At 34.3% G+C, this 21,803-nt stretch overlaps 1 protein-coding gene across 2 annotated transcripts in view; it reads right to left on the bottom strand.

Moving 5' to 3' along the window:
* Positions 1–16,404, bottom strand: part of LOC110113111 (protein RRC1) — a 52,901-nt gene extending 36,497 nt beyond the window's left edge. Inside the window, exons 1-5 of one of the 2 annotated variants that reach the window (XM_028697555.1) lie at positions 16,218–16,404; positions 16,070–16,149; positions 15,913–15,987; positions 15,660–15,795; positions 15,475–15,520 (exon numbers count right to left, since the gene is read on the bottom strand). In XM_028697555.1, coding sequence (XP_028553388.1) covers positions 15,475–15,520; positions 15,660–15,795; positions 15,913–15,987 — 257 coding nt within the window. In that variant the 5' untranslated portion in view covers positions 16,070–16,149; positions 16,218–16,404. The remainder of the gene's footprint in view (positions 1–15,474; positions 15,521–15,659; positions 15,796–15,912; positions 15,988–16,069; positions 16,150–16,217) is intronic. The other variant, XM_020845541.2, reaches the window with a different exon arrangement.
* Between the last annotated feature and the right edge of the window lie 5,399 nt (positions 16,405–21,803).

A 21,803-nucleotide genomic window follows, 5' to 3' on the forward strand; every position in this document is an offset into this window, starting at 1 on the left:
TGAAGATGAGGAAACATCAAAGGATAAAGACATCTATTGAAGATGAGGTAACATCAAAGGATAAAGAAATGATGGCGTTGGCCAAAGGTAAAATGAATACAAATTGAGCAAAAAAAAACTAGAAGCCAAACAAAATTCCCATCTCATGTAACACTCGGCAAAAGCATATAGAGATTGAGGATGCATAAAATCTGACCATAGTTGGGATAAGATTCGCGACGATGATGTAGTAATGACATTGACACTAGAAAATTTTCTTTTCTTTTGATTCCACGAGACATTTGAATAAGACAAACCTCAAGTAATTGCTAGGTTGTCTCTATTGTATTGAAGAGATCAATAGTCTAAACCATAAATTATCCTATTTACAACATAAACTACCACCTCCAAGACTGCATTTGCAATCATACATTAGTTGCACTCTTTAATCATTTTATTAGTGCTTGGCAACAACACAAGAAGCATCCATTCTTCTTATTTGCTATGCTTCATTGATATATGAATCACATATATACCAAGTTATCAAGGTTGAATCTTATAACTTTAGCATGTTCTTCTGTTTGGTTAAACGCTAGCTCGAGATCTCTACAACTGTATAGCTAGCCCAAAACAAGATATTACCTATAATCCAAAATACAATAATCAATATCCACAATTAGGACAAGTTAAACATTTTACAATTCCAAATCAATTAGTTGGGCATAACTACAACACTAACCATTTAAATTGATGTCAAAGTGACATTTTCTTGATCACAAGCAAGTTCCAAGTCATAATTGGGGCAGTAGCCTATGATGCAAAAGGCCATAAATAGAATATTTTCACATGGTTGGATACATATTTATCCCCACATGGAATAATTCTTCTTACCATTCTTATAAGATCCATCCATCTGCAAACTATCACATAAATCCAAAAAGTTGGAATGATGATATTAAGATTGAATTTTGTGCCGTGAATCCAAAATAATAATAATAAGTTCTGATTATTCTACAGGGAATGAAACAAAAGAATCGTCAAGATGCTACTGGTAGAAATAGAAGCTCGTCCTATTTCACATATGGTACATCCAAGTCATCTAACTAAACAACTTGTCAAACCATTTTTAACAAAATATTGGAGTCTATGTACTCATATTTCCCCTTTGAGTTTTATTTTTTTCTTAGAAAACTTGCATCACAAAGTTGCAGATTTTCTTTGAAATTAATAGCATGAAATCAAATAAAATGAACAGAAACTATCGAGAAAGAACTAAGAAGAAAATTAGGTTGCATAAATCAGACATGATTAAAAGCTGATCAAAGAATATTAGCTAACCCATATCAATGCCAAAAGAAAATTCTAAAACCATCCTTTTTCCTAAACCATAACAGTGCCAAAACAAAATCCTAAGACCCGATAAAGATTCATTAAATTGATCCTTAATTGGGTCAAGCTTGATGATCAGAGTAAATAGATTAAATTTCAAATAACTATGATAAATGGTTACTTAGCTTTTTGTCGGCCTTAACACTCCATGAATCAAATCAAGTCAGGTAAATTCATGTCAGCATTTGTACTCTGGTAAATCTTTACCAGCCTAATCATTAGATAATTTTCTCATATGTAAGCTTAACTATTTATCTAGGTGAGCTTGGATAGACCTAATACACAAGTGAAGTGTGTATTAGCTTGAACACATTTTAACCTGATTATTTACATTCACAAATAACTTATTATTTTTCAATAAATAACTTAGTAAAGGCTTGATATTAGGCTCAATGGTAGAACATATGCTGGTTTTTTTTTTCAAAATACAACTTGTTTAGTTGATTGTTGAATATTAATATATTAATATATTATAGATTTATTCATTAAGCTTCCTTCCTTTTCATCTCTTTTATTTTTTTCATTTTTAACATATAATTATGTACTTTCCTCACTTTCAATCTCCATAAAGCGATCTCATGTGAGAGCATCACTAAAATTACGCTAAGAATTGGAGCCTGCAAAGGTGTACACATCTTCTCCTTCTCAACTCGTCAAGAATCAACACATTGGTGAGAACGATCTGTGAGCTTGAGCTCTCCATCTTTTAACCCCAACACATCTTCTCAATACACAGACATAAGAATCAAAGAGCACCCGCATGAGAATCGAAGGTGAGCACTTCTTCTCATCTTTCCTACAGTGTATACACCATTTTAGCCCTCAATACATCTCTTCCAAAATGCCATTGGGTTATCATAATTTGCAACCCCCGTGACTTCTTTTTTGTACTACTATTTAGAAGTTGATATCCTCCTAAAGACTTTAATACTTCTTTTCAATCCTATTATTATCTCATTTGATTGGTGCTCGTATAATTAGTATTAAATAATTAGATACTAAATCCAAATTAATTAAATGGCTTATTCAATCAGACCTATAAAATTATTTGTTAACATTAAAACCACTTGGGAACTCATTTAATACTTATTTGCATATAGGCTTGACCTATTTAAAAACTCATCCGAGTAAAATTTATATAAGCCAAACTCGATCATAGATAATTCTAAACAAGCCAAGTATGAGCATATATAAAAGCTCGACTCAAGCTTCAGCCAAACTTGAACATGTAGTATGACTAAGCCAAATCTAATACATTATATGCTTGGCTCAACTCAACTCAACTCAATTACAGCCCTAATGAATGGCAAATTATTCAAGAAGATTTAATCGCAAATACATATAAAGATAGTGGCAAAAAAGGGAGTTGTCATATTGTTCCGTTTATCATTAATAAAGTGCCCTCAATGGTACTTAAATTTGAAACCTATGTTCAAAACATTATCTTTTCAAATGCCTTATGAGTAAACTCATCTACTTTTCTCTTACTTGCCGTGATATTAGGTTCCCTGATAGTGTTATTAGCCAATATATGAACAATCCTATTAAAGACTTTTTGGAAGATAGCATGGAGTTTCATCGTTGCAGTTGAGCAGGATGATTGATTCCTAATAGTAGTAGCAAAATGCTGAAACAATTTTTGCCTTTTTTTTTTTTAATACAATGTTAGAAAAGTTGGAAGGAGAATGACCTTTCTCCTCGAATGAGAAGAAAAGTACATTTCATATTACGTGTATATACATATATATACCTTATATTTATGTACAAGTGTTATTTTTTAAAGATTGATACTATAATTAATATTATTTCTGGTAAAAAAATGAGGTTATGCATTTGGAAGAGCTTAATGGCATCCTATACATGACATTCGTATTTTGCATTAGGAAGATATTATTTTTTAATGACATCCAATACAGAACATTTATGGAGATATGAATAATCGAACACCTCTAATAGGTGTATATTTTTCCTTTCAACAATCTCATTTTATTGAGGGGTATCAATATAGGAAATATAATGGATAATCCCTTGATCTTGATATAGAAAATAATTTTCTGAGACCAATTTGAAATATTGTGGCATTATCTATGTTAGGACTTGTATTTTGGACTAAAAAATGAGTGTGAATCATGGAGTTGAAATATTTCAAAATGTATCCCACTTCAAATCTCTCTTTAAGACAACCCAAATGAAACAAGTATGATTGTTGATAAATGAAATAAAACATCTAGCTCTTGAGAAATCTTTTACTTTAGATAGCCACGACACATCACTATGGACTGAAGTAAAAGATTGGGAAGGTTCATAGGCTTGATTGGGATAGGAACTACAAGTGTGTTTATCAAAATAATAATTCAATATTAAAAATTCTTTGAATTTTATTGTTGAATACAAAAGAATTATTTTTTAAGGTAAGTTTCAAATGCAATTGTGTCAAAGCCAAACATCAATATTATTATTATAAGTGTTTTCAAAATTTGAAGTGGGAGTTTTAGTATAAACACAACCCATTATTTGAGTGTGCACCTCACTTGAGGGATCATTTTTAAAGGGTATAGTCTATAACACACCTATCTTCACTGCATATTATCCTCCCCAAGTTTAGGTCCTAAAAGTGACAAAAATTAGATAAGAAGTTAATATTATAAGTTTTGTCTAAACAGTCCAAGTGAATATATTGATTGATGTTAAGTTATATATATGTCAAAGCGCGCGCTATGACAAATAGCGCAACATGTCGCATTATACAAAGACATCCTAATTAAGCTCGAGGTCATCATACAAGGCTAAGAAGCAACACATTCTTTCAAAATTTAGCATTACTAAATGAATTGAGCAAATTTAGAGAATGATGGTTCACTTCCTCACTCACTCACCTTTCCAACAAACACAGAGCTTGCTACAAAAGCACTTAGGCTCAATGTTTAAAATTGTGTAATCGGGTATTGAGGCGTTTTTCATTCGTGAGGCGAGGCGTAAGCCTCAAGATGTTTTGAGGCATAAGCCTCAAAATCAAAAGCTTGCGTAAACATAAAATGAAATTTTTTTTACATACTAATGAGTAAAAAATATAAAACATAAAAAGACACAAGATATGAAGTGAAAATATCCCTTCACAACTTTTGTCACGATAATTGCATTTTAGATGGACATATGTTTTATCACTTCCTCCTACATCCACCTGAGTGATATGTTTCCATGCTGCATCTTTTCTATGACCTGATGCAGCTTTATCCTCACTTCTGACAATCCTTTATTCGAAGAATATATTAGTAATTGCATTTTAGATATAATATCTTTTCTATAAACTTATACAAAGCATGCACTCATAAAAAAGCAGACTAACACTAACAACTATACTAAAGATGATGAATACAACAATATGTCAGGTAGCCGGGGGTCCAAGGGGGCGCTGCTCCCTGGTAGGGTTTCCGGGGGCAATGCCCCCTGAACAAATTTTTATTGTAAGAGTAATTTTGAAGTTATGTTTATTTTTAAAGTTCGTAAGTCGTTTGTATGGAAAGATACCGAGCGGCACTGAACATGTACCTAACGGTACCAAGCATGTATTGAGCGGTGCCGAGCATGTACCTAGTGATACCAAGCATTGTTGTACCGAGTGGTACCGAGCATATACCTAGCGATACCGAGCTGCAAATGCATGTACTTAGGTTAGTTTTTTTTTATTTTAAGAGGTGGACGCCTCTAAAACATGAGGCGAGGCTCGCCTCAGTGAACTTGAGGCATATGCCTCAATGTCAGCTCTCATTGCGTAGACTTTGAGACTTAAAAGTTTAAAATTGCGCTGAGGCACGCCTTTTATTACGCAATTTTAAACCATGCTTAGGCACTTTCAAAAGTATTCTCAAAAGTAAGGCCGATAAATCTGCTTTCCAACATAGATTGCTCTCAATAATTGGATCTTTGACTGGTTAAAGATCAGAATATGAAAAAATTTTGGTTTTATAATGAAGTTCGTTGAATTAACCTTTTGATGTTTTCCCATTCAACCAAGTCATACTCCAAGGATTGTCAAACAAATCCAAAATCAATCAGCCACAACACATCAAGAGAAATTTTGTTCCTCAAAATTCAAATAACATTCCTTTACCCAATAAAATTTATAAGGCATGAGGTTAAGTTCATCAACTAAGCAACAATATTTTCCGCTCATTCGAACACACAAACAAATCTACAAATTTCATATATATTGGATAACAAAAAGCAATAAAGAAATAATTATAAGATGAGGAAAATGAAATTTTTTTATCGAAAATAATTATAATGAGTGACTTATCATGGTGTTACATGCCTTCATCACCATTACAGATTACTTTTATCAACTCATTTTTGGGGAACAGTCCGCAAACTCCTGATATTGGGTCAAAACTTTAGTGTCAGATGAATCTTTCCTTAAGACATTGACTCTCCAAGTCTTTTAATCACGATCTCACATATCTCAACATGGGTCTCCAAAACATAGTATGTACCTCAACATGGGTCTCCAAAACATAGTATGTACCTCACAACGACACTTACACAGCCTCAACATCTCTATGGTCCCTCTACATTTTGAATTGGCATATTACCAATTTGTTTGAAAACAAAATATTTCAGCAATCCACTAACAAGACATCACATGTTATGGTAAATGAAATAATGTTGATCATCGCCTTTCGTATACCCCCATCAAATTATTTTCCTATAAGATATACAATCATGTATGATTAAAAAAAGAATGAAGTTTTTGATACACCTTGGAGTCAATTTCAGTAAACAATATTCGGATATCTACATAAAAATAGTTAAAAACAGCAGATTATGGAGAAAAAGGTAGTCAATTTCAATTAATAACTCAATAAGAAACAAAGATACAAGCGATCTACAATTAGAGAGGTAGATCATCTCTCCCAATCAACCTAGACGCCGCTAGGAAGCCCTCACAGAAGAAAATACAACAGAAAACTCAATAAAACATAACCCTAATACAAAATAATAATCCCTATATAAACCCCTACTATTCCCTCCAATTTAGCCCTAAAAGATCTCTCTTGCCTTAATTAATTAATTCCCTTTATTGAATTCAAATTCCCTTCATTAATTCCTTCATTAATCCTCCTCTTAACATATGGAATAATTGGTTTATTGGGCCCCACAAGGGGGGACGAAATTTCAGCCCCTCCACCCCCTGTAGCTAGTCCGCCCTAGCTGCTGGGGTGACTGCAAGACCGATCCTACTGGACCGGCCTATCCTCAAGGTGAAAAGTTGGGAACTGTCTCCTGATTGTCTCGTATGATTCCCAAGTGGCATCAAGCTCTGGCAGGTCCTTCCACTTGATTAGCACCTCTTGTGTCCCTGTCTCCCCTCTACGAACGCTTGTTATTTCTAGAGGTTCCAACATAACCTCCATGTCCTCTGTTAAAGTTGAGGGTAGTTATGATGGTGCATGTTCCCCTATTGCCTTACTCACTTGTGATACATGAAAGACTAGGTGCTAGGCTAAGGATGGTGCTAGCCTTAATCGATAGGCTATTGCTCCGATGCGCTCCAAGATCTCATAAGGCAAGGCTACCATGGGGATAGTTTTTCATTACTTCTCCTGGATAAAGTTTTTGTCTATAGGGCCTCAATTTTAAGTAAAACATGTCTCCCAATTCAAAATTTACCTCTCCTGTGACCATCTTCCTTCCTATTCATAATATATTGGGCTCTCAAAAAATGCCCCTTAAGCTTCGCTAGTACCATGTCCCTCTCCTCTAAGTACTAATTTACACTAGACATTGGTTAGTGTTTCCCCCATAATGAATCAACTGAGATGGGTCTCTCCAATAGAGAATTCTAAAGGAGATGGTCTTTGTTGTTGAGTGGTATGAGGTGTTGTACAAATATTTTGCCCAGGCAATCCACCTAGGCCAATTCTTTGGTGTGTTCGATACAAAGCATCTCAAGTAGGTCACTACACTCCAGTTGACCACTTCTATCTGACCATTTGTCTAACGGTGGTAGGTTGTACTTTGCTTCAATGTCGTCACCTGTAAACGAAATAGCTCCTTCCATAAGTGGCTAAGGAACACCTTGTCCTTGTCTGACACAATGGCTTTTGGAAACTCGTGCAAGCGTACCACTTCTTGAATGAAAACAGTGGCCACTGTGACTACAGGATAAGGGTGCTTTAGAGAGTTGAAATGTGCATACTTGCTAAGACAACTCACTACTACCAAGATCACTGAAAACCCTTTTGATCGTGGCAGTCCTTCGATGAAGTCCATCATCACTTCCTCCCATACCCTCTCCGATAGGGCTAAGGGTTGTAGTAAACATGCTGGCGTTATGGCTAAACACTTATGCCTTTGGCACACATCGCATTTGGCCACCCAATTCTCTACATCACAACGCATCCATACCCAATATAACTCTGCTGACAGTCGATTATATGTCTTTTGAACTCCGAAGTGCCCTCATATCACACTGTCATGGAACTCTTGCAGTAGTTTGGGAATATACCCTGAGGTTCGAGGTAACACAAACCTCTCATGATACAGTATACGTCTCTCTTTCAAATCATAACATGGGTGACTGTCTAAATCCTATAGAAACTCCTCCCTGATCTTTCTCAACTCTTCATTCTGCTCATTCCCATGTCTTAATGCCCCCCAATCTACCATTAATGGTACTAACAAGTCTGTCAACTAAGAGTCCTCACCTCTAATGGACAATGCATCTGCTGTCTTATTTTACAGCCCTAGTCGATACTGAATCTCAAAATCATATTCAAGTAACTTAGATAGCTATCTATGGTGCTCCTAAGTGACCACCTGCTATTCCAACAAAAAAACTTCAGGCTCCTCTAATTTGTCCTGATTATGAAATGTCTTCCCAACAAAGAAGGCTGCCATTTATGAATAGCCAAGACAATCACCATCAGATCCCGCTCATACACAGATTTGAGCTTTTCCTTGGTTGTGAGCAGCTGGTTGAAGTATGCAATAGGCCTATAATCTTGCATGAGTATTGCTCCTAGCCCATAATTTTTTTAATTACCAGGCACATAACTTGATGCATCCGTCTCCACTGCAAAGAGTTTCCTAAAATCTGGAAGTGCCAACATAGGTACACTGATCATCGTTGTTTTCAACTCCTTGAAGGCTCGAGACGCATCCCCTCCCATTTGAAATTATTCTTTTTTAATTGCTCTATTAATGGTCTTGCAAGAAATCTGGAAGTGCTCAACACAGCTACACTGATCATCGTTCTTTTTTAATTGCTTTAAGGACTCCATTGGGGCTAATCGTTCTTTTTTAAGACCCCCCCCCAAATCAAATGTCCATATTTTAGCATTAAATTTTTCATTGAATGAGCTCAGAACTCATGCAACATACACCAAAAAAATCAGAATTCTTTGACTCCTAATTTAATTGAATAGAATTCATCAATTCAAGAAAACTCACAATTTCAACATAAAAAAATAAAAAAATGAATCATTTTTAGAAAATCAAGACAATAATTTTGCCTCGACAACCTTTGGAAGAAGTTCGCACGTGAAGGAGAACAATCATAAAATTGGTCAAAACAAAAAGAAAAAAGCAAATAAAGCATCAAATTTTCATCACAAACAACTAAAAGTAAACAATTTATCAGATGGGCGATCGATCTTCTTGGAGGAACCTCCTTTTGTGTCATCACCACGCCACCCAACTAATGGCATGCCTGCGCATCAACCTCCATCTCCCTCTTGTCGGATGCAAATTTGGAGAACGGTCGACTTCTTTTCAGGAGAAAGCTGAAGCCTAAAAATAAAGCAAAAAAAAAAAATCATCCCCTCAATTTAAATTTCAGGGACTACGACAGTCAAGCTCTATTTCAAAGGAAGATTGGAGCCTCAAGCCGTGAAAGACACATCTTAATTTTTGATGTAGGCAGGGGGGGACAATTGATTTTGAGTTGATGTTTGGGTTGTCCCCTTTGGTGAACTGCTACGTCATCTACTAAAATTAGCTCATTAATGTGAAATTAATGCCAAACCAGGTTCATTCCCCCCTACTCCCCCTCTCTGCTGCCTATTCGGTTCCTCCGCTGGCTCCTGACTTATGGATTTTCCTCTCCCCATGGCTGCCTGTTTCGGTTCCCTGTGGGCGCCCATTCCTGTCTCCCGTGGCTGCCTTTTCCTGTCCCCCTTGTGGCCCTTCAGGTGCTGCTTCTGGACCGCATGCTGCCCTTTTGTTTCCCCTTTCCTAATTGGTTCGGCTGGATTTGTTTTGGACTGTTTGGTTGACTCTTTTTACCTATAAATATGTGATGTTTTGAAGTTTAAAAAAGAGAGATTATGTGACAATTTTTGGACAGCAAAACCTGCAGGTTTCTTCTTGGAAAAGCTCGCTAGATTTTCCATTTCTCTTATTTTCTTCTTAGAAAAGCTTGCGAGCTTGTTCCATTTCTCTTATTTTCTTTTTGGGAAAGCTTGCGAGCTTGTCCCCCTTTCTCTTCTCCTCTCTTTGACTTCGCCTCGAGCTTCTTATCTCATTCTTCTCTCCGCAAGTGACCACTCCATTTGTATCTTTCTTCTCAATCAAGGAATGCAAGCAATTTTAGGTGTTTTATGTAATAAGTTTGTAAGCTTCGTCTTTATACTGTGAAAGTTGTATTGTGTTTTGTTTCAGTGTGATATTTTGTCTATTTTCTTATTCTAAAAGAAACACCTATTTTTTATGTAATTTTGCGATCTTTTTTATTGCATCAATTTGGTATCAGAGCCTAGGTTAGTATATTCCTAGGTTGTTTGTGTCTCTTTTTTTAAGTATTTAGGAAAATGGAAAAATATGATGAAATTGAGCCTGAGGTTGGAGAAACTAAGCCAAATGCTCTTGAAGAAGATATCCCTATGAACAGATGGATTTCGTCGCAAGGAAGTTCAACTGATCCGATTCAAAACGAATTATACAAGCTTCAAATGAAAATGCAACTGTGTACAGAAAAATACGAAAAGAAAAAGAAAAATCTCCAGGCTAAATTCAAGCAAGAAAGAGAAATTATCCTGAAGAGGCATGAGGCTATGACTCAAGAATTGGATGCAGATCCTTCCTCTCGTCAGGAACGTATTCAAGCAGCAGCATCAGGAGATGATCACTTTCAACCGGGGAACAATTTGATGTAGGCAAAGATGGGGCAATTGATTTGGGTTGATGTTTGGGCTGTCCCCTTTGGTGAGCTATTATGTCCTCTATTAAAACCAGCTCATTAATATGTAATTAATGTCAAATCAGGTTCATTCCCCCTTTCTCTCCCTCTCTGCTGCCCGTTCTACTGTCCCGTGGCTTTTCCTCTCCCCGTTGCTGTCTGTTCTGGTTCCCTATGGGCGCCCGTTCTTGTCTCTCGTGCCTTTTCCTATCCCCCTTGGGGCCCTTCGGGTGTTGCTCCTGGACCGCCTGCTGGCCTTCTGTTTCCCCTTTCCTGGTTGGTTCAGCTGGATTTGTTTTGGACTGTTTGGCTGCCTCTTTTTTACCTATAAATATGTGATGTTTTGAAGTTTAAAAAAGAGAGAGATTATGTGACAATTTATGGATAGCAAAACCTACGGGTTTCTTCTTGGAAAGCTTGCGAGGTTGTTCCATTTCTCTTCTTTTCTTCTTGGAAAAGTTTGCGAGCTTGTTCCATTTCTCTTCTTCTCTCTACAATTTCGTCACGGACTTCTTATATCTTTCTTCTCTCCACAAGTGTCCACCTCGTTTGTATCTTTCTTCTCAATCCAAGAAAAGCAATTTTAGATGTTTTATGTCATAAGTTTGTATGTGTCGTCTTTATAATATGAAAGTTAAGTTGTTTTATGTTTAAATGTTTTTTTTCTGTTTGTGGTATTCTAAAAGGAAGACCCATATTGTATGTATTTTGGCGATCTTCTTGATTGCATCAATTTTCTTCTTAAAAAAGTAAAAATCTATCATGATGAGCTTCCCTTGAAAGACGCACCTCAAAAATTATGATAGCTTTTTCACATTCTTAAGAAGAAAATTAGAGCACAAGGAAACCTATAATCTCCCCTAATATTGAGGAATATTTATTAAATTTAATAAGGTGAAAGGTGTTCCAATAACTTTTAAATTTATATAAATTTCTTGGATATTTTTCATAATTTCAAAGCATGACCATCCATCTTTTTAGTTTTCTAGAAAACTTATAATAAGGAATTTAAAATTCAAATAAAAAAAATCAAAAAGGAGTTCCAAAAGAAAATGGCCCAAGCCAACTTGTGATTGTCCGAACCAATTTTCTAACATGGACAAGACATTTAGGCCTTTTTTAATCCCCACAACCATTTTTTAATATTTTAGACTTTATTTTGGCACCATGAGCCCCAATGGAGTCCTTAGAGGTGATCATAAGCCATTTTGGAAAATTTTTAACCAAATTCTTCAGCATTGTACATCTCAAATATATGTTGACTTCACAGAAGGGTGAAATTATGACAGATGGAGAATAAATTGGTCCACAACAACAAATGAAGGTCCATGTTCACCTCCAGGGAATGGTCATGCCAAGAAATAGGCTCAAAATTGCAATTTTACTTGCCAATTTTTTTTAGGTCTAGAGTTTTTCAATCGCAAATTTTAATGTTCAAATACAAGGGCAATTCATATGCCGCATAAAAAAATCATCCAATCAAGAATGAATTTTTACACAACTTTTAGATCTAAGAAAACCCAAATATTTAGCTAAAAGCTTTAGGAAGTGACTCTGAGATCATTCAAGCTCCACTTTCAAAAAATTTGAAGTCAAGACAATGCAACTCAATGAGATGAACCTAACGATACCAAGAACAATTGGATCAGAGTCTAATTAAGCATAAATCAAGCTCTTGAAAGTATAAATAAAAACTTCTCAAGCCTAATTAAAAGTTAAAATCAAAATAAGCATCACAATGAGAAAAATTAGACAAGTCAAAGGTCACACAATTTTGAGTTCATTGAAGTACTAAGATGTAAAAATAGCATAGCATGATCAAGAGGATCTATTCAAATCATCCACTGCAGTGTCAAGCTTTGGTAAAAATGATTTGAAGACAATATTTCAACACTAGAATAATCATTTAATTTGGATTAAGCCCTTGGTTTCCTCTGGTTGGATTATCCGCATAAAAAATCTTGTGCCTCATGTGTACCACTCTCAACTTAAGTATAGAAAGCATTTTCTTAGGGAGCATAAATCATTAAAAGGTTTCACATTGCTTCCAAAGGCACAAGCAGCATAGGTGGCTCCTCACCTCATCCAGAATGACTACATGTTAAGTCAATTCCATTGCAATAAGCATGCTTGCATATTTTTTATGAGATATCATATGATATTTGTTAGAATTCATAGAATTTGAGAAGGGGAAAAATACCTTCTTCTTATTATACAAAATTATCCCTATTTATAGATATATACAAGATGTCTTAATAAAGAAATAAATAACTTCTAATTGATACATAATTGCCTCAATATAATCCTTCCTGATTCAGCTACCCAATATAGAAGGATATTGGCGTGATCCAGGTGAGCCTCCCACGGATTCTCATCCTGACCGTGGGATCAAATGCCAAGGGATGACTGAGCTTTTGACACGCCCCCTCAAGCTGGAGACCAGCTTGCAATTACTTGCTCAGAGGTAGAGCTGCATTGGTTATGGATAGGATATCAATCACAATAGATAGACGGCTGTATTTCTCATAATTCCAGCAATGAAGGCCGGTGGTGGGAACTTGTATTTCTCATAATTCCAGCAATGAAGGCCGGTGGTGGGAACCTGTATTTCTCATAATTCCAGCAATGAAGGCCGGTGGTGGGAACCTGTATTTCTCATAATTCCAGCAATGAAGGCCGGTGGTGGGAACTTTGTATTCCTCAGAAATTCAGCAATGAAGACTTCTCGGAGAAAATTTCCCTTGTCGACAATAAAGGTCGATGATAAAGATTTTCCTCCCTTTTTTTCACCAAAAAATATATTTTTTTTCTGTCCGACAATGAAGGTCGGGTTTTTTTTTTTCCGGTTTAATTAACCGGGCTAAGCCGAGTTTTAAAAGAGTCGGACCGGATGGCTAGGGCTCAAAGAAAGGCACGATTTGCCCTCTCAAGCCGCAAGTCGAGTCTCCGTCCCGACTTCCATCTTTCGGTCGACAGGAGGAGTTCAGTTGGCGTGGCCTCTGCCGAAGCCCCGTCTCCACTGGATGGATTGACAACACTTGATCTTCAACAGCAATGAAGGCCGTTTCTTGCTCCGCCGTGCTCATGGCTTTGGCCGCACGTCTTCGCTTCTTCCGTCGTTGGCTTCGACTGGCCTTCTTCGACAACTTGCTCCTCCTATCGGATCGGAAGTTTTGAAGACTCGTTCGTGGCTATTCGACTATCCTCCTTGGACGACTTGCTCCCCGTCAAGGCAAGGCTTCGCCTGCGGCTTGCAACTTCAGTCTAGGCCTCCATCCATCATTTGTTCGCCAAGCTTCATCCGCAAGAGCTTCGTCCTAGTCGTCCGCAGAGCTCGGTTCTTGCGGTCGATTCTTCCAAACGGGATCAGTTCGGCTTGCGATTCTCTCGGGCGACTTCATCTCCTGGATGTTCGACTATCCTCCTTCGACGACTTGTCCTTCCTATCAGATCGGAAGTTTGGATCGGGACTTCCGCTCTTTCTCGGCTTCCGGCTTCTGCGTGTAGGGTCGGCAGCGATGCTCCGATATTTTTTTTTTCTTCCTTCGATGATATAAGATCGTTCTTTGACGGCAATTAAGGCCGTTGGCTCTGATACCATGTTAGAATTCATAGAATTTGAGAAGGGGAAAAATACCTTCTTCTTATTATACAAAATTATCCCTATTTATAGATATATACAAGATGTTCTAATAAAGAAATAAATAACTTCTAATTGATACATAATTGCCTCAATATAATCCTTCCTGATTCAGCTACCCAAATATGGAAGGATATTGGCGTGATCCAGGTGAGCCTCCCACGGATTCCCATCCTGACCGTGGGATCAAATGCCAAGGGATGACTGAGCTTTTGACAATATTTAATGTTAAATTTCACTTATATAAGTAAATTGCATATAAATCTATCAATGATTTACCTCTGATGAAAATAAATTAGAAAATAGAAATATCAAAGTTAATACATCTCAAATGATAACAATCGCAAACTTTGGTGCTTGAAACAATGCCTTGCAACTTTTTTCATGATAACAAGCAACAAAATTTTGAAAAATGATAAAAAAAAGAGATTAATGACCTTCCTTCTACCCTCTAACAACAAGTAAAATAGTCAACTAGTTTTTACACATTAGGTATTACTACAGTTCTCGACTTGTTATTCAAGGCAAGGTTTTGAGTGCTGAAGTACTTAATTAAAATATTTTCTTCAGAATAAAAATATCTAACAAGGCAAAGAGTTTAACTGACATCTTGTAAGTTACAAATAAAAAAAAGCATCTCCAGCACACTGTTATAGGCCATAATACAATGTGCTACACTAGAGGAAAAAAAACACCCTGCTCTTTGATCCTTTTAAGATATCTGATTAGTTAAGATCTCATGGATAGGAAAATAAATTTCTAAGGTTATAGGATGTGGAATTAACATTAGGGAGGAAAAGATCATGCCTTACCATTAAATTCACAAAAGAGGGACCACAACTCTTCCTGGTACCAAAAGGTTGGTGAAATTACAATAATTTCTTAGACAGTCAAGTTTTTTTGACAGAAACCACCAGTACTAAAATGTAATCAACGCAGAAAAAAATAGATAAACCTCTATGCAATAAGAATAAAATTGCCCTCAATTAAACATGTCTAGAAAGGATTATGAGATTAATGACTCTACTAACAAAAATAAATAATATATTAATGAATAACTAAACAACCCTTCAAGTTATAAATGGCTAAGATCGTATTTCAGACTCGTCACAGCAACATGAGATTATATTTTATAGATCATATGTTTACATAACAACTAAACAATTATATAAGATATAAATTGCTAAGCTTGCATTGCAGACTCATCACAACAACATGAGGCCATATTTTATAGATGAAATGTGGTTATCACCAAGATTCCATCTTCTAATAATCAAGAGCATACAGTTACCTAGTTCCCTTCTTTGGAACAGATACCCCATCTTTGGAATTTCCACCTGCGATTGGCGAATGAATAAAAAGGCCCATCTTTTTATCAATTTGATCTTGGAAAATAAAATCATGCATGCATCCAATATTTGAAAGTGAAAAGGTATGGATAGAGGGAATTAAAATTAAGAACTCCCTAAGACTAACCTTCGGAATCAGTCTTCAGTTTTTCATTTGGATTAATAGTCCCGCCTCTAACAAAAGTTTTTGATCCAGGTGTGTCACTCCCCTGGAAGGATTCTACAAACTCTGCATATAAGCGAGCAGTCTCATCTTCCGCTCTCTTCAAGTTTCAATCATAGTGAACAAGTAAGTTTAATAATGAACTGACAGAAACTCATTTTCCAAAACCTAGAAAATCTTAAAAAGAAGGGTAGCAGATAAAAGAGGGAAATTTTACCTTCTTTTTGGCTTCTTCCTCTTCACGATGCTTCTGGAAAGGTGTCTTCTTTCGAGTGATGGAAAAGGAGTTCATCTTTAACCAAAACAACAAATACATGAAGTAAAACAATCGTGAACAAATAAATTCTAATAAGTGAATAACCAGAACTACAAACTATTTCCGAAGGCAAAAATTAAGTCTAGAACGATAAGGAGAGTTCTGGAACAGATCCCATCGAAAGAAGAGGCGAGATCTCTGAAAGAACAAGATAGGGGAAAGAATGAATCCTGGAACTGTAAGAAAACTGTAAGTACCGCGCATACCTCTTCAAAAGGGGGAGGAAGAACTAGGGTAATTGAAATCGAATATGGAGCACCTCCGGCGAGTAGGGAGGAAATTTTCTGTATTGCTCGCAGCCCCGCAGGGGACAAGCCGCGGGTCAAGGCGTGAGGAAGCGAGAGGCGGAGTGCGATGGAAATTTGGTTTAATGCCTAGCCCGAGTGAGTCGGTCGTTCCAAGTGACTCGAGGGCATTTTACCATTGATGGTAGGACGGTTAAGGTCCCTTTTTTTTTTTTTTTTTAAAAAAAAAAAATTAATTTTTTTTTAAGAAATACAAATTACATTAAAATAATAAAAATCTAATACAAATTAGAAAGCAAAAGCAACATTTTAAAACTACCATAATGGATATGGGATTCACTAAGTTCCATTTTAGATCAGTGGCGGAACCAGAAAATGTATGTAGGGGGGGCCTAAATTTTTTTTTCTTTTAAATTTTTCCTCAAATTTTTTAATCTGACTTGGAACCGGCATGGATAGTTTTAATTTTTTTTTTCAAAGTATTATTTAAGATGATAGATTATTAAATATTAAATAATAAACAACTTACGGTTTATAACGTCTACTATTAATATTCTGAAAGAATTAAATGATTATTTTATTATCAACATTATATAAAATATATTTTTTAATATAAGCAAGTAACTTATCATTCAATCAATGCTCTTCAATTCTATTTCGCAGATGATTTTTTATCTACCAATCATGAGATTATATTTGTTGTATTAAAAGCATATATCATATGTGTGGCATTCGTTGTCTCTTCTGCTTCTAAGGTCGTTTATGAGGCTCATTACTCGGAGCAATTATTACGTTAGGTCACCTAACGCGTTCAGAGACCAATAATCACGCGCCACGTCACCTGAAACTCGGTATTGCTCGGTATACGTCTGGATTTCCAGTTTTTTGTCCGGACGTAATAACTTCTTCATTATTACTCGCTTCCATCATAAAATGATCAGATTGAAGTTTGTAGAAACCCGCACTATCAATATATATATAATAGCACTTAAACATTGAAATTTATTTATATAACAAATAAATTTTTAAATGACATCAAAAATGTTGTTAATGCTAATTATCCTAAAATGAAATATATCAAATATATACTTTTAATGTATATATTTTGATGTAATTGATACACTAAGTTATTATATAATTAAATATTAAAATTTAAGATATATATATTGATGCATCATGAGAAACTAATAGAGAAAATGATCATAATGGTTCCTCAACTTTTATGAGGGATCAAAATGGTCTCCAATTCATTTTAGAGACTAATTTTGTCCCTCAAATCCTTAAAAATGAATTTTTTTGTCTTAATATTAAATTTTAAGGCTAATGGTATTAAATTAAGTGGTATATTAATTATTTTTTAATTAAATTATTTAGTAAATATAATTTTCAAATAATAGTAGTTTATTAAGAAAATCATTTCTTTAATAAAAAATTTACTAATAATTCTAGTTTTAATTTAGAATCATTATAGACTAGAATTATTATTATTTTTTATTAAATAAATATTTAATATTGTATAAATATTATTATTTAAAAATATATTTAATAAATAATTTAATTAAAAAATGATCTAAATACCCTTTGATTTAATATCATTAATTCCAAAATTAGATGTTATGACCAAAATAATCATTTTTAAATACTTAAGGGACCAAATTGATCCCTCAAAAGAGTTGGAGGTCATTTGTGTCCTTCACAAAGAGTTGAATGATCTTTTTTGTCATTTTCTTGAAACTAATATAATCGGTGCAAATTTTGAGATAAAATATTAACTGACACTTTCGAAATTACATTTAAGATCATATAAATTTTGATTTTAACAAATTTTTATAGTTGAATTGAGCATGTCGACTAGATATACTAATCAACACTACAGGTGATCAATCCGACTCCAAATAAACTCTAATTAAGCACATGAATCCAATTTGGAAACTTCTAAACATTAATTGAATGACTAAATCCACTTATTGTAGGCTTATAATTAAATTGAGTGGCTCGACTAGATGAATATAACCATTTCAATTTCATTCAACTATGACACTATTAAGGCATTCAAATAATTGATAAATGGTCTATAACCAAAAGGATTAATATGAACTATGTGATAAAGTGTTTCCTTAGGATATCTCCATTAAAAGTACGTAAAGCCTAAGTAATGAATGCAAAATCCTATCCATATAACTATTTTACACAAAATTAGGTGCAATGATTATAAACCTTCCAATTAGTTGTCTTCCTAGTTATGATTGAAATGTAATAAAAATATCAACTAATAAGATTCCTTACAATCAACTTTGAATCTCTACAAATTCAATCCCATCATAAAACTAAAAAATTTATAAAATAATAAAAAATATGCAAAACTCTTTTAATTATAAAAAAAAAATTTGTTTCTCCTTACTTAAGTATCCTACATTTGTGCTCTTCTTCAAGCTCATCTTATTGAGTTTTGTCAAGGTCAATTATTGAATTATGTGAACTTATATATGAGAGAATATTTAAAATGCACTCCTAAAAGATAAAAATGGTTTGCCCCATGCCCATAGTATCTAACATATATTCTCCACTATAATCTTGTCAAGGGTGACAAATTCAAAGCATGAATGAAGATTATAATAGAGCTAATATTATATTTTTGAAGGCATATAATAAAACTAAACATCATGTATTATAAATGATACAATAATGATCTTTGTCTCAAGCAATAATGCCTAAAATAGGCCAACTAAATCACATAATAGGATGAAGGGCAAAAAAATGACTGTTCTCCAGTGACAATTTCTGAGTCTGGATAGACTTACTTACAAATGCCTCCCACTACTAAGACTACCACCATTTTTTTTGAGCATATAGGTAGTATCTTTTTTCAAAATCACCAAACTAGGTTAGATGATATGAGAAACCATTATAACATTACTTAATGTAGAGCCTCCTCGCAATTAGCTTTAATTAAGATTTTTCTATTATGATCCCTATGAATGATTAATTATGGCACTTTGTTTTCATAAATAAGCCTTGAAGTATGAATATGAAGTTCATAAATAATTGAAAAAGTTATGCTTTGTTTGCTACAAAATTTATCTTGTAAAAAATATTTTAAATGTTACTTATTTTATAAATAGTTGGCAATGATCTTTGTAAACCCATAGCATTACACATCAAGACCACCATTTGAAAGAGGAGCAAAATCAATCATTAGCATCATCTACTAACTCCCCGTCCCTCATTATTTTAAGAAAAATAACTTATCAAGTAATACTAAAAATACTAATGATAATTTACATTATCAAAATGGCTAAAGAAGTTAAGATGGCGTGTTCTGGGAATAAAATCTCTGAGAACTATTTCTAAATGTCTTAACTTATCTCCCCTCAAATTAAAAAACAAAACTAACATGGCATATTATACATGCAGAGGTTTGCATCAAGTAATGTTTAAGCTAAAAAGTAGAGAGCTAGTGAGTTCAAAAGAATTTATTTTCATGGTTTAGCAAGTTTATAATACATATCTAATCCCATCCAAAATCCTAGATGCACTTATCACTCATTATAATTTAGACAATGGGGGATTTACATACATCACATATATTATCTTACATTTATATATCTAACATCTAAATATTCATATTTACTTATATACCATATAAATCTTTATATCACAACAAAAATACTACTCCATTAACAACCTTCACCCTTCTCACCTCTATCAATGAACTATTCTCCCACAATCAATATCGGACACAATCAATGGAGGCGATGAAGCTCTACTATGGTTTGCCAAGAGAGTAGACAAAGTTGATGGATAGAAAGTTGAAGGTTAAACCTAGTGATAAAGGATACTGGATAAGAAGAGTAGACAGATGAAGTCGATAGAAGCCTGAGAGGATACGGTTCACATGGGGGGAGATTTGGAGTTTGCGCTTCGTCACTAGCACTTATTGTGAATAGTTCAATCGTGAGAGAGAGTTACTAAAGAAATTGACGATGGGGTTTTAAGGATGATAATAGACTGACAATGTTTGTTTGTTATAATATAATATTTTATATGTTTTATAAATAAACAAGAAGATTTAGGTGTTCTAAAATAATACTCATACCTACAAATTTATATGCATAATTATTTTGTATATATCAGCAACCATTCGAATTTTAGAAGTTTAAAATAACGACTTATCAAGGCACACAAAAATTTTTGAGTTTCTATTAATTATTGTACAAATAGTTCATAATCACAAAAGGGATATCACAAAAATTAATATTAGTAATTTTGTATCTATTGTTTAATCCTCATAATGTTTGTCTTGTTTATATTGTTCCCTTTACATCAAATTCAATCACTTTTGATATTTCTTGCTTTTTATGATTAAAAAAAGTATTATTCCTACCAATAAACTTACCTCTTATTATACACCATTTTACATAGGCCTCATCTTTTTTTTAAAGAGAGAATTGTTCATATCTTCTTAGATGGTTCTTTTGTATACCACAGTCATAAAATGCTTATAAGAGTGTGCTAAAGAGCATAATAAAAACAAGAATGGTGCTAATTATTCACAACCACATAAATATTTCTCAAATTAAAAGTAATTAAACTAAATTAATTCATATGTAATTTGATTGACATACCTTCTTATATGCATAATTATTATAATGCCTTTAATAGGAATTATTAGAGAGAATTTAGGTCATGGAAAATGACTCTAGCGTCAGCAATAAATCTTCTATAATAAGCTTCTCTAAAATATTCATCAAAATTTAATTTCTTTATGATTTTTCAATGATCTTTTCTATTATATTTAAATAAGAAATTGACTCTTAATAGGATACAATGATAAATAAGTATTCATGTAGCCGACCCCACGTAGTTGAATAAAAGCTTGTTGTAAAAAAAAATTATTCAATCCACTAACTACAAATTAAAATCCTAATTATAGTATACAATATCAAGAGCACTCACCATAATGCTTGACCAAATCTCAAGTAACTTAGCACAAAAAAATAATCCATGAATAATCTCAAAATAAGATCACCTCACACAAAAAAGAAAACTTCATCAAAATCATACACCGACAAATAACTCAAGCCATTCACAAACCCTAGTCATCAAGAGAGCGTACGAGAGAAGACAGAGATCAGAAACTTCAAGATGAATTCTCATAACAATAAAAATACGTGAATTATATGCTTCTTCAATTGCAATCTCTCCAATTTTCCAGTGATTAGAGCATGCACTGATGAGATCTATCAACATCTAGGGTTTATAGGCCATCTTCATTGAGCTCAATCCCACCAACCTTCCAATACCCCAAAGCTAACCTCAGCTCACTAACTAGCCTTCAAGCAAAGCGCAACCCTATCAAACCTATGACTTGTTGAAGATGAAATCAAGGGATACTAAGAGTCTACTTAGGACGGTTACAACATTATATAAAATTGATCGTGAAATTCTCATGAAAAAAATAATTTATCTACCATAAAATTTTCTTAAAAAATAATAAAAATAATACCAATACAAGATTAAGTAAAAAATTATCCCAAACAGTTCCTA

The sequence above is a fragment of the Dendrobium catenatum genome, unplaced genomic scaffold (assembly GCF_001605985.2).
Source record: "Dendrobium catenatum unplaced genomic scaffold, ASM160598v2 fragScaff_scaffold_972, whole genome shotgun sequence".
Lineage (NCBI taxonomy): Eukaryota > Viridiplantae > Streptophyta > Magnoliopsida > Asparagales > Orchidaceae > Dendrobium > Dendrobium catenatum.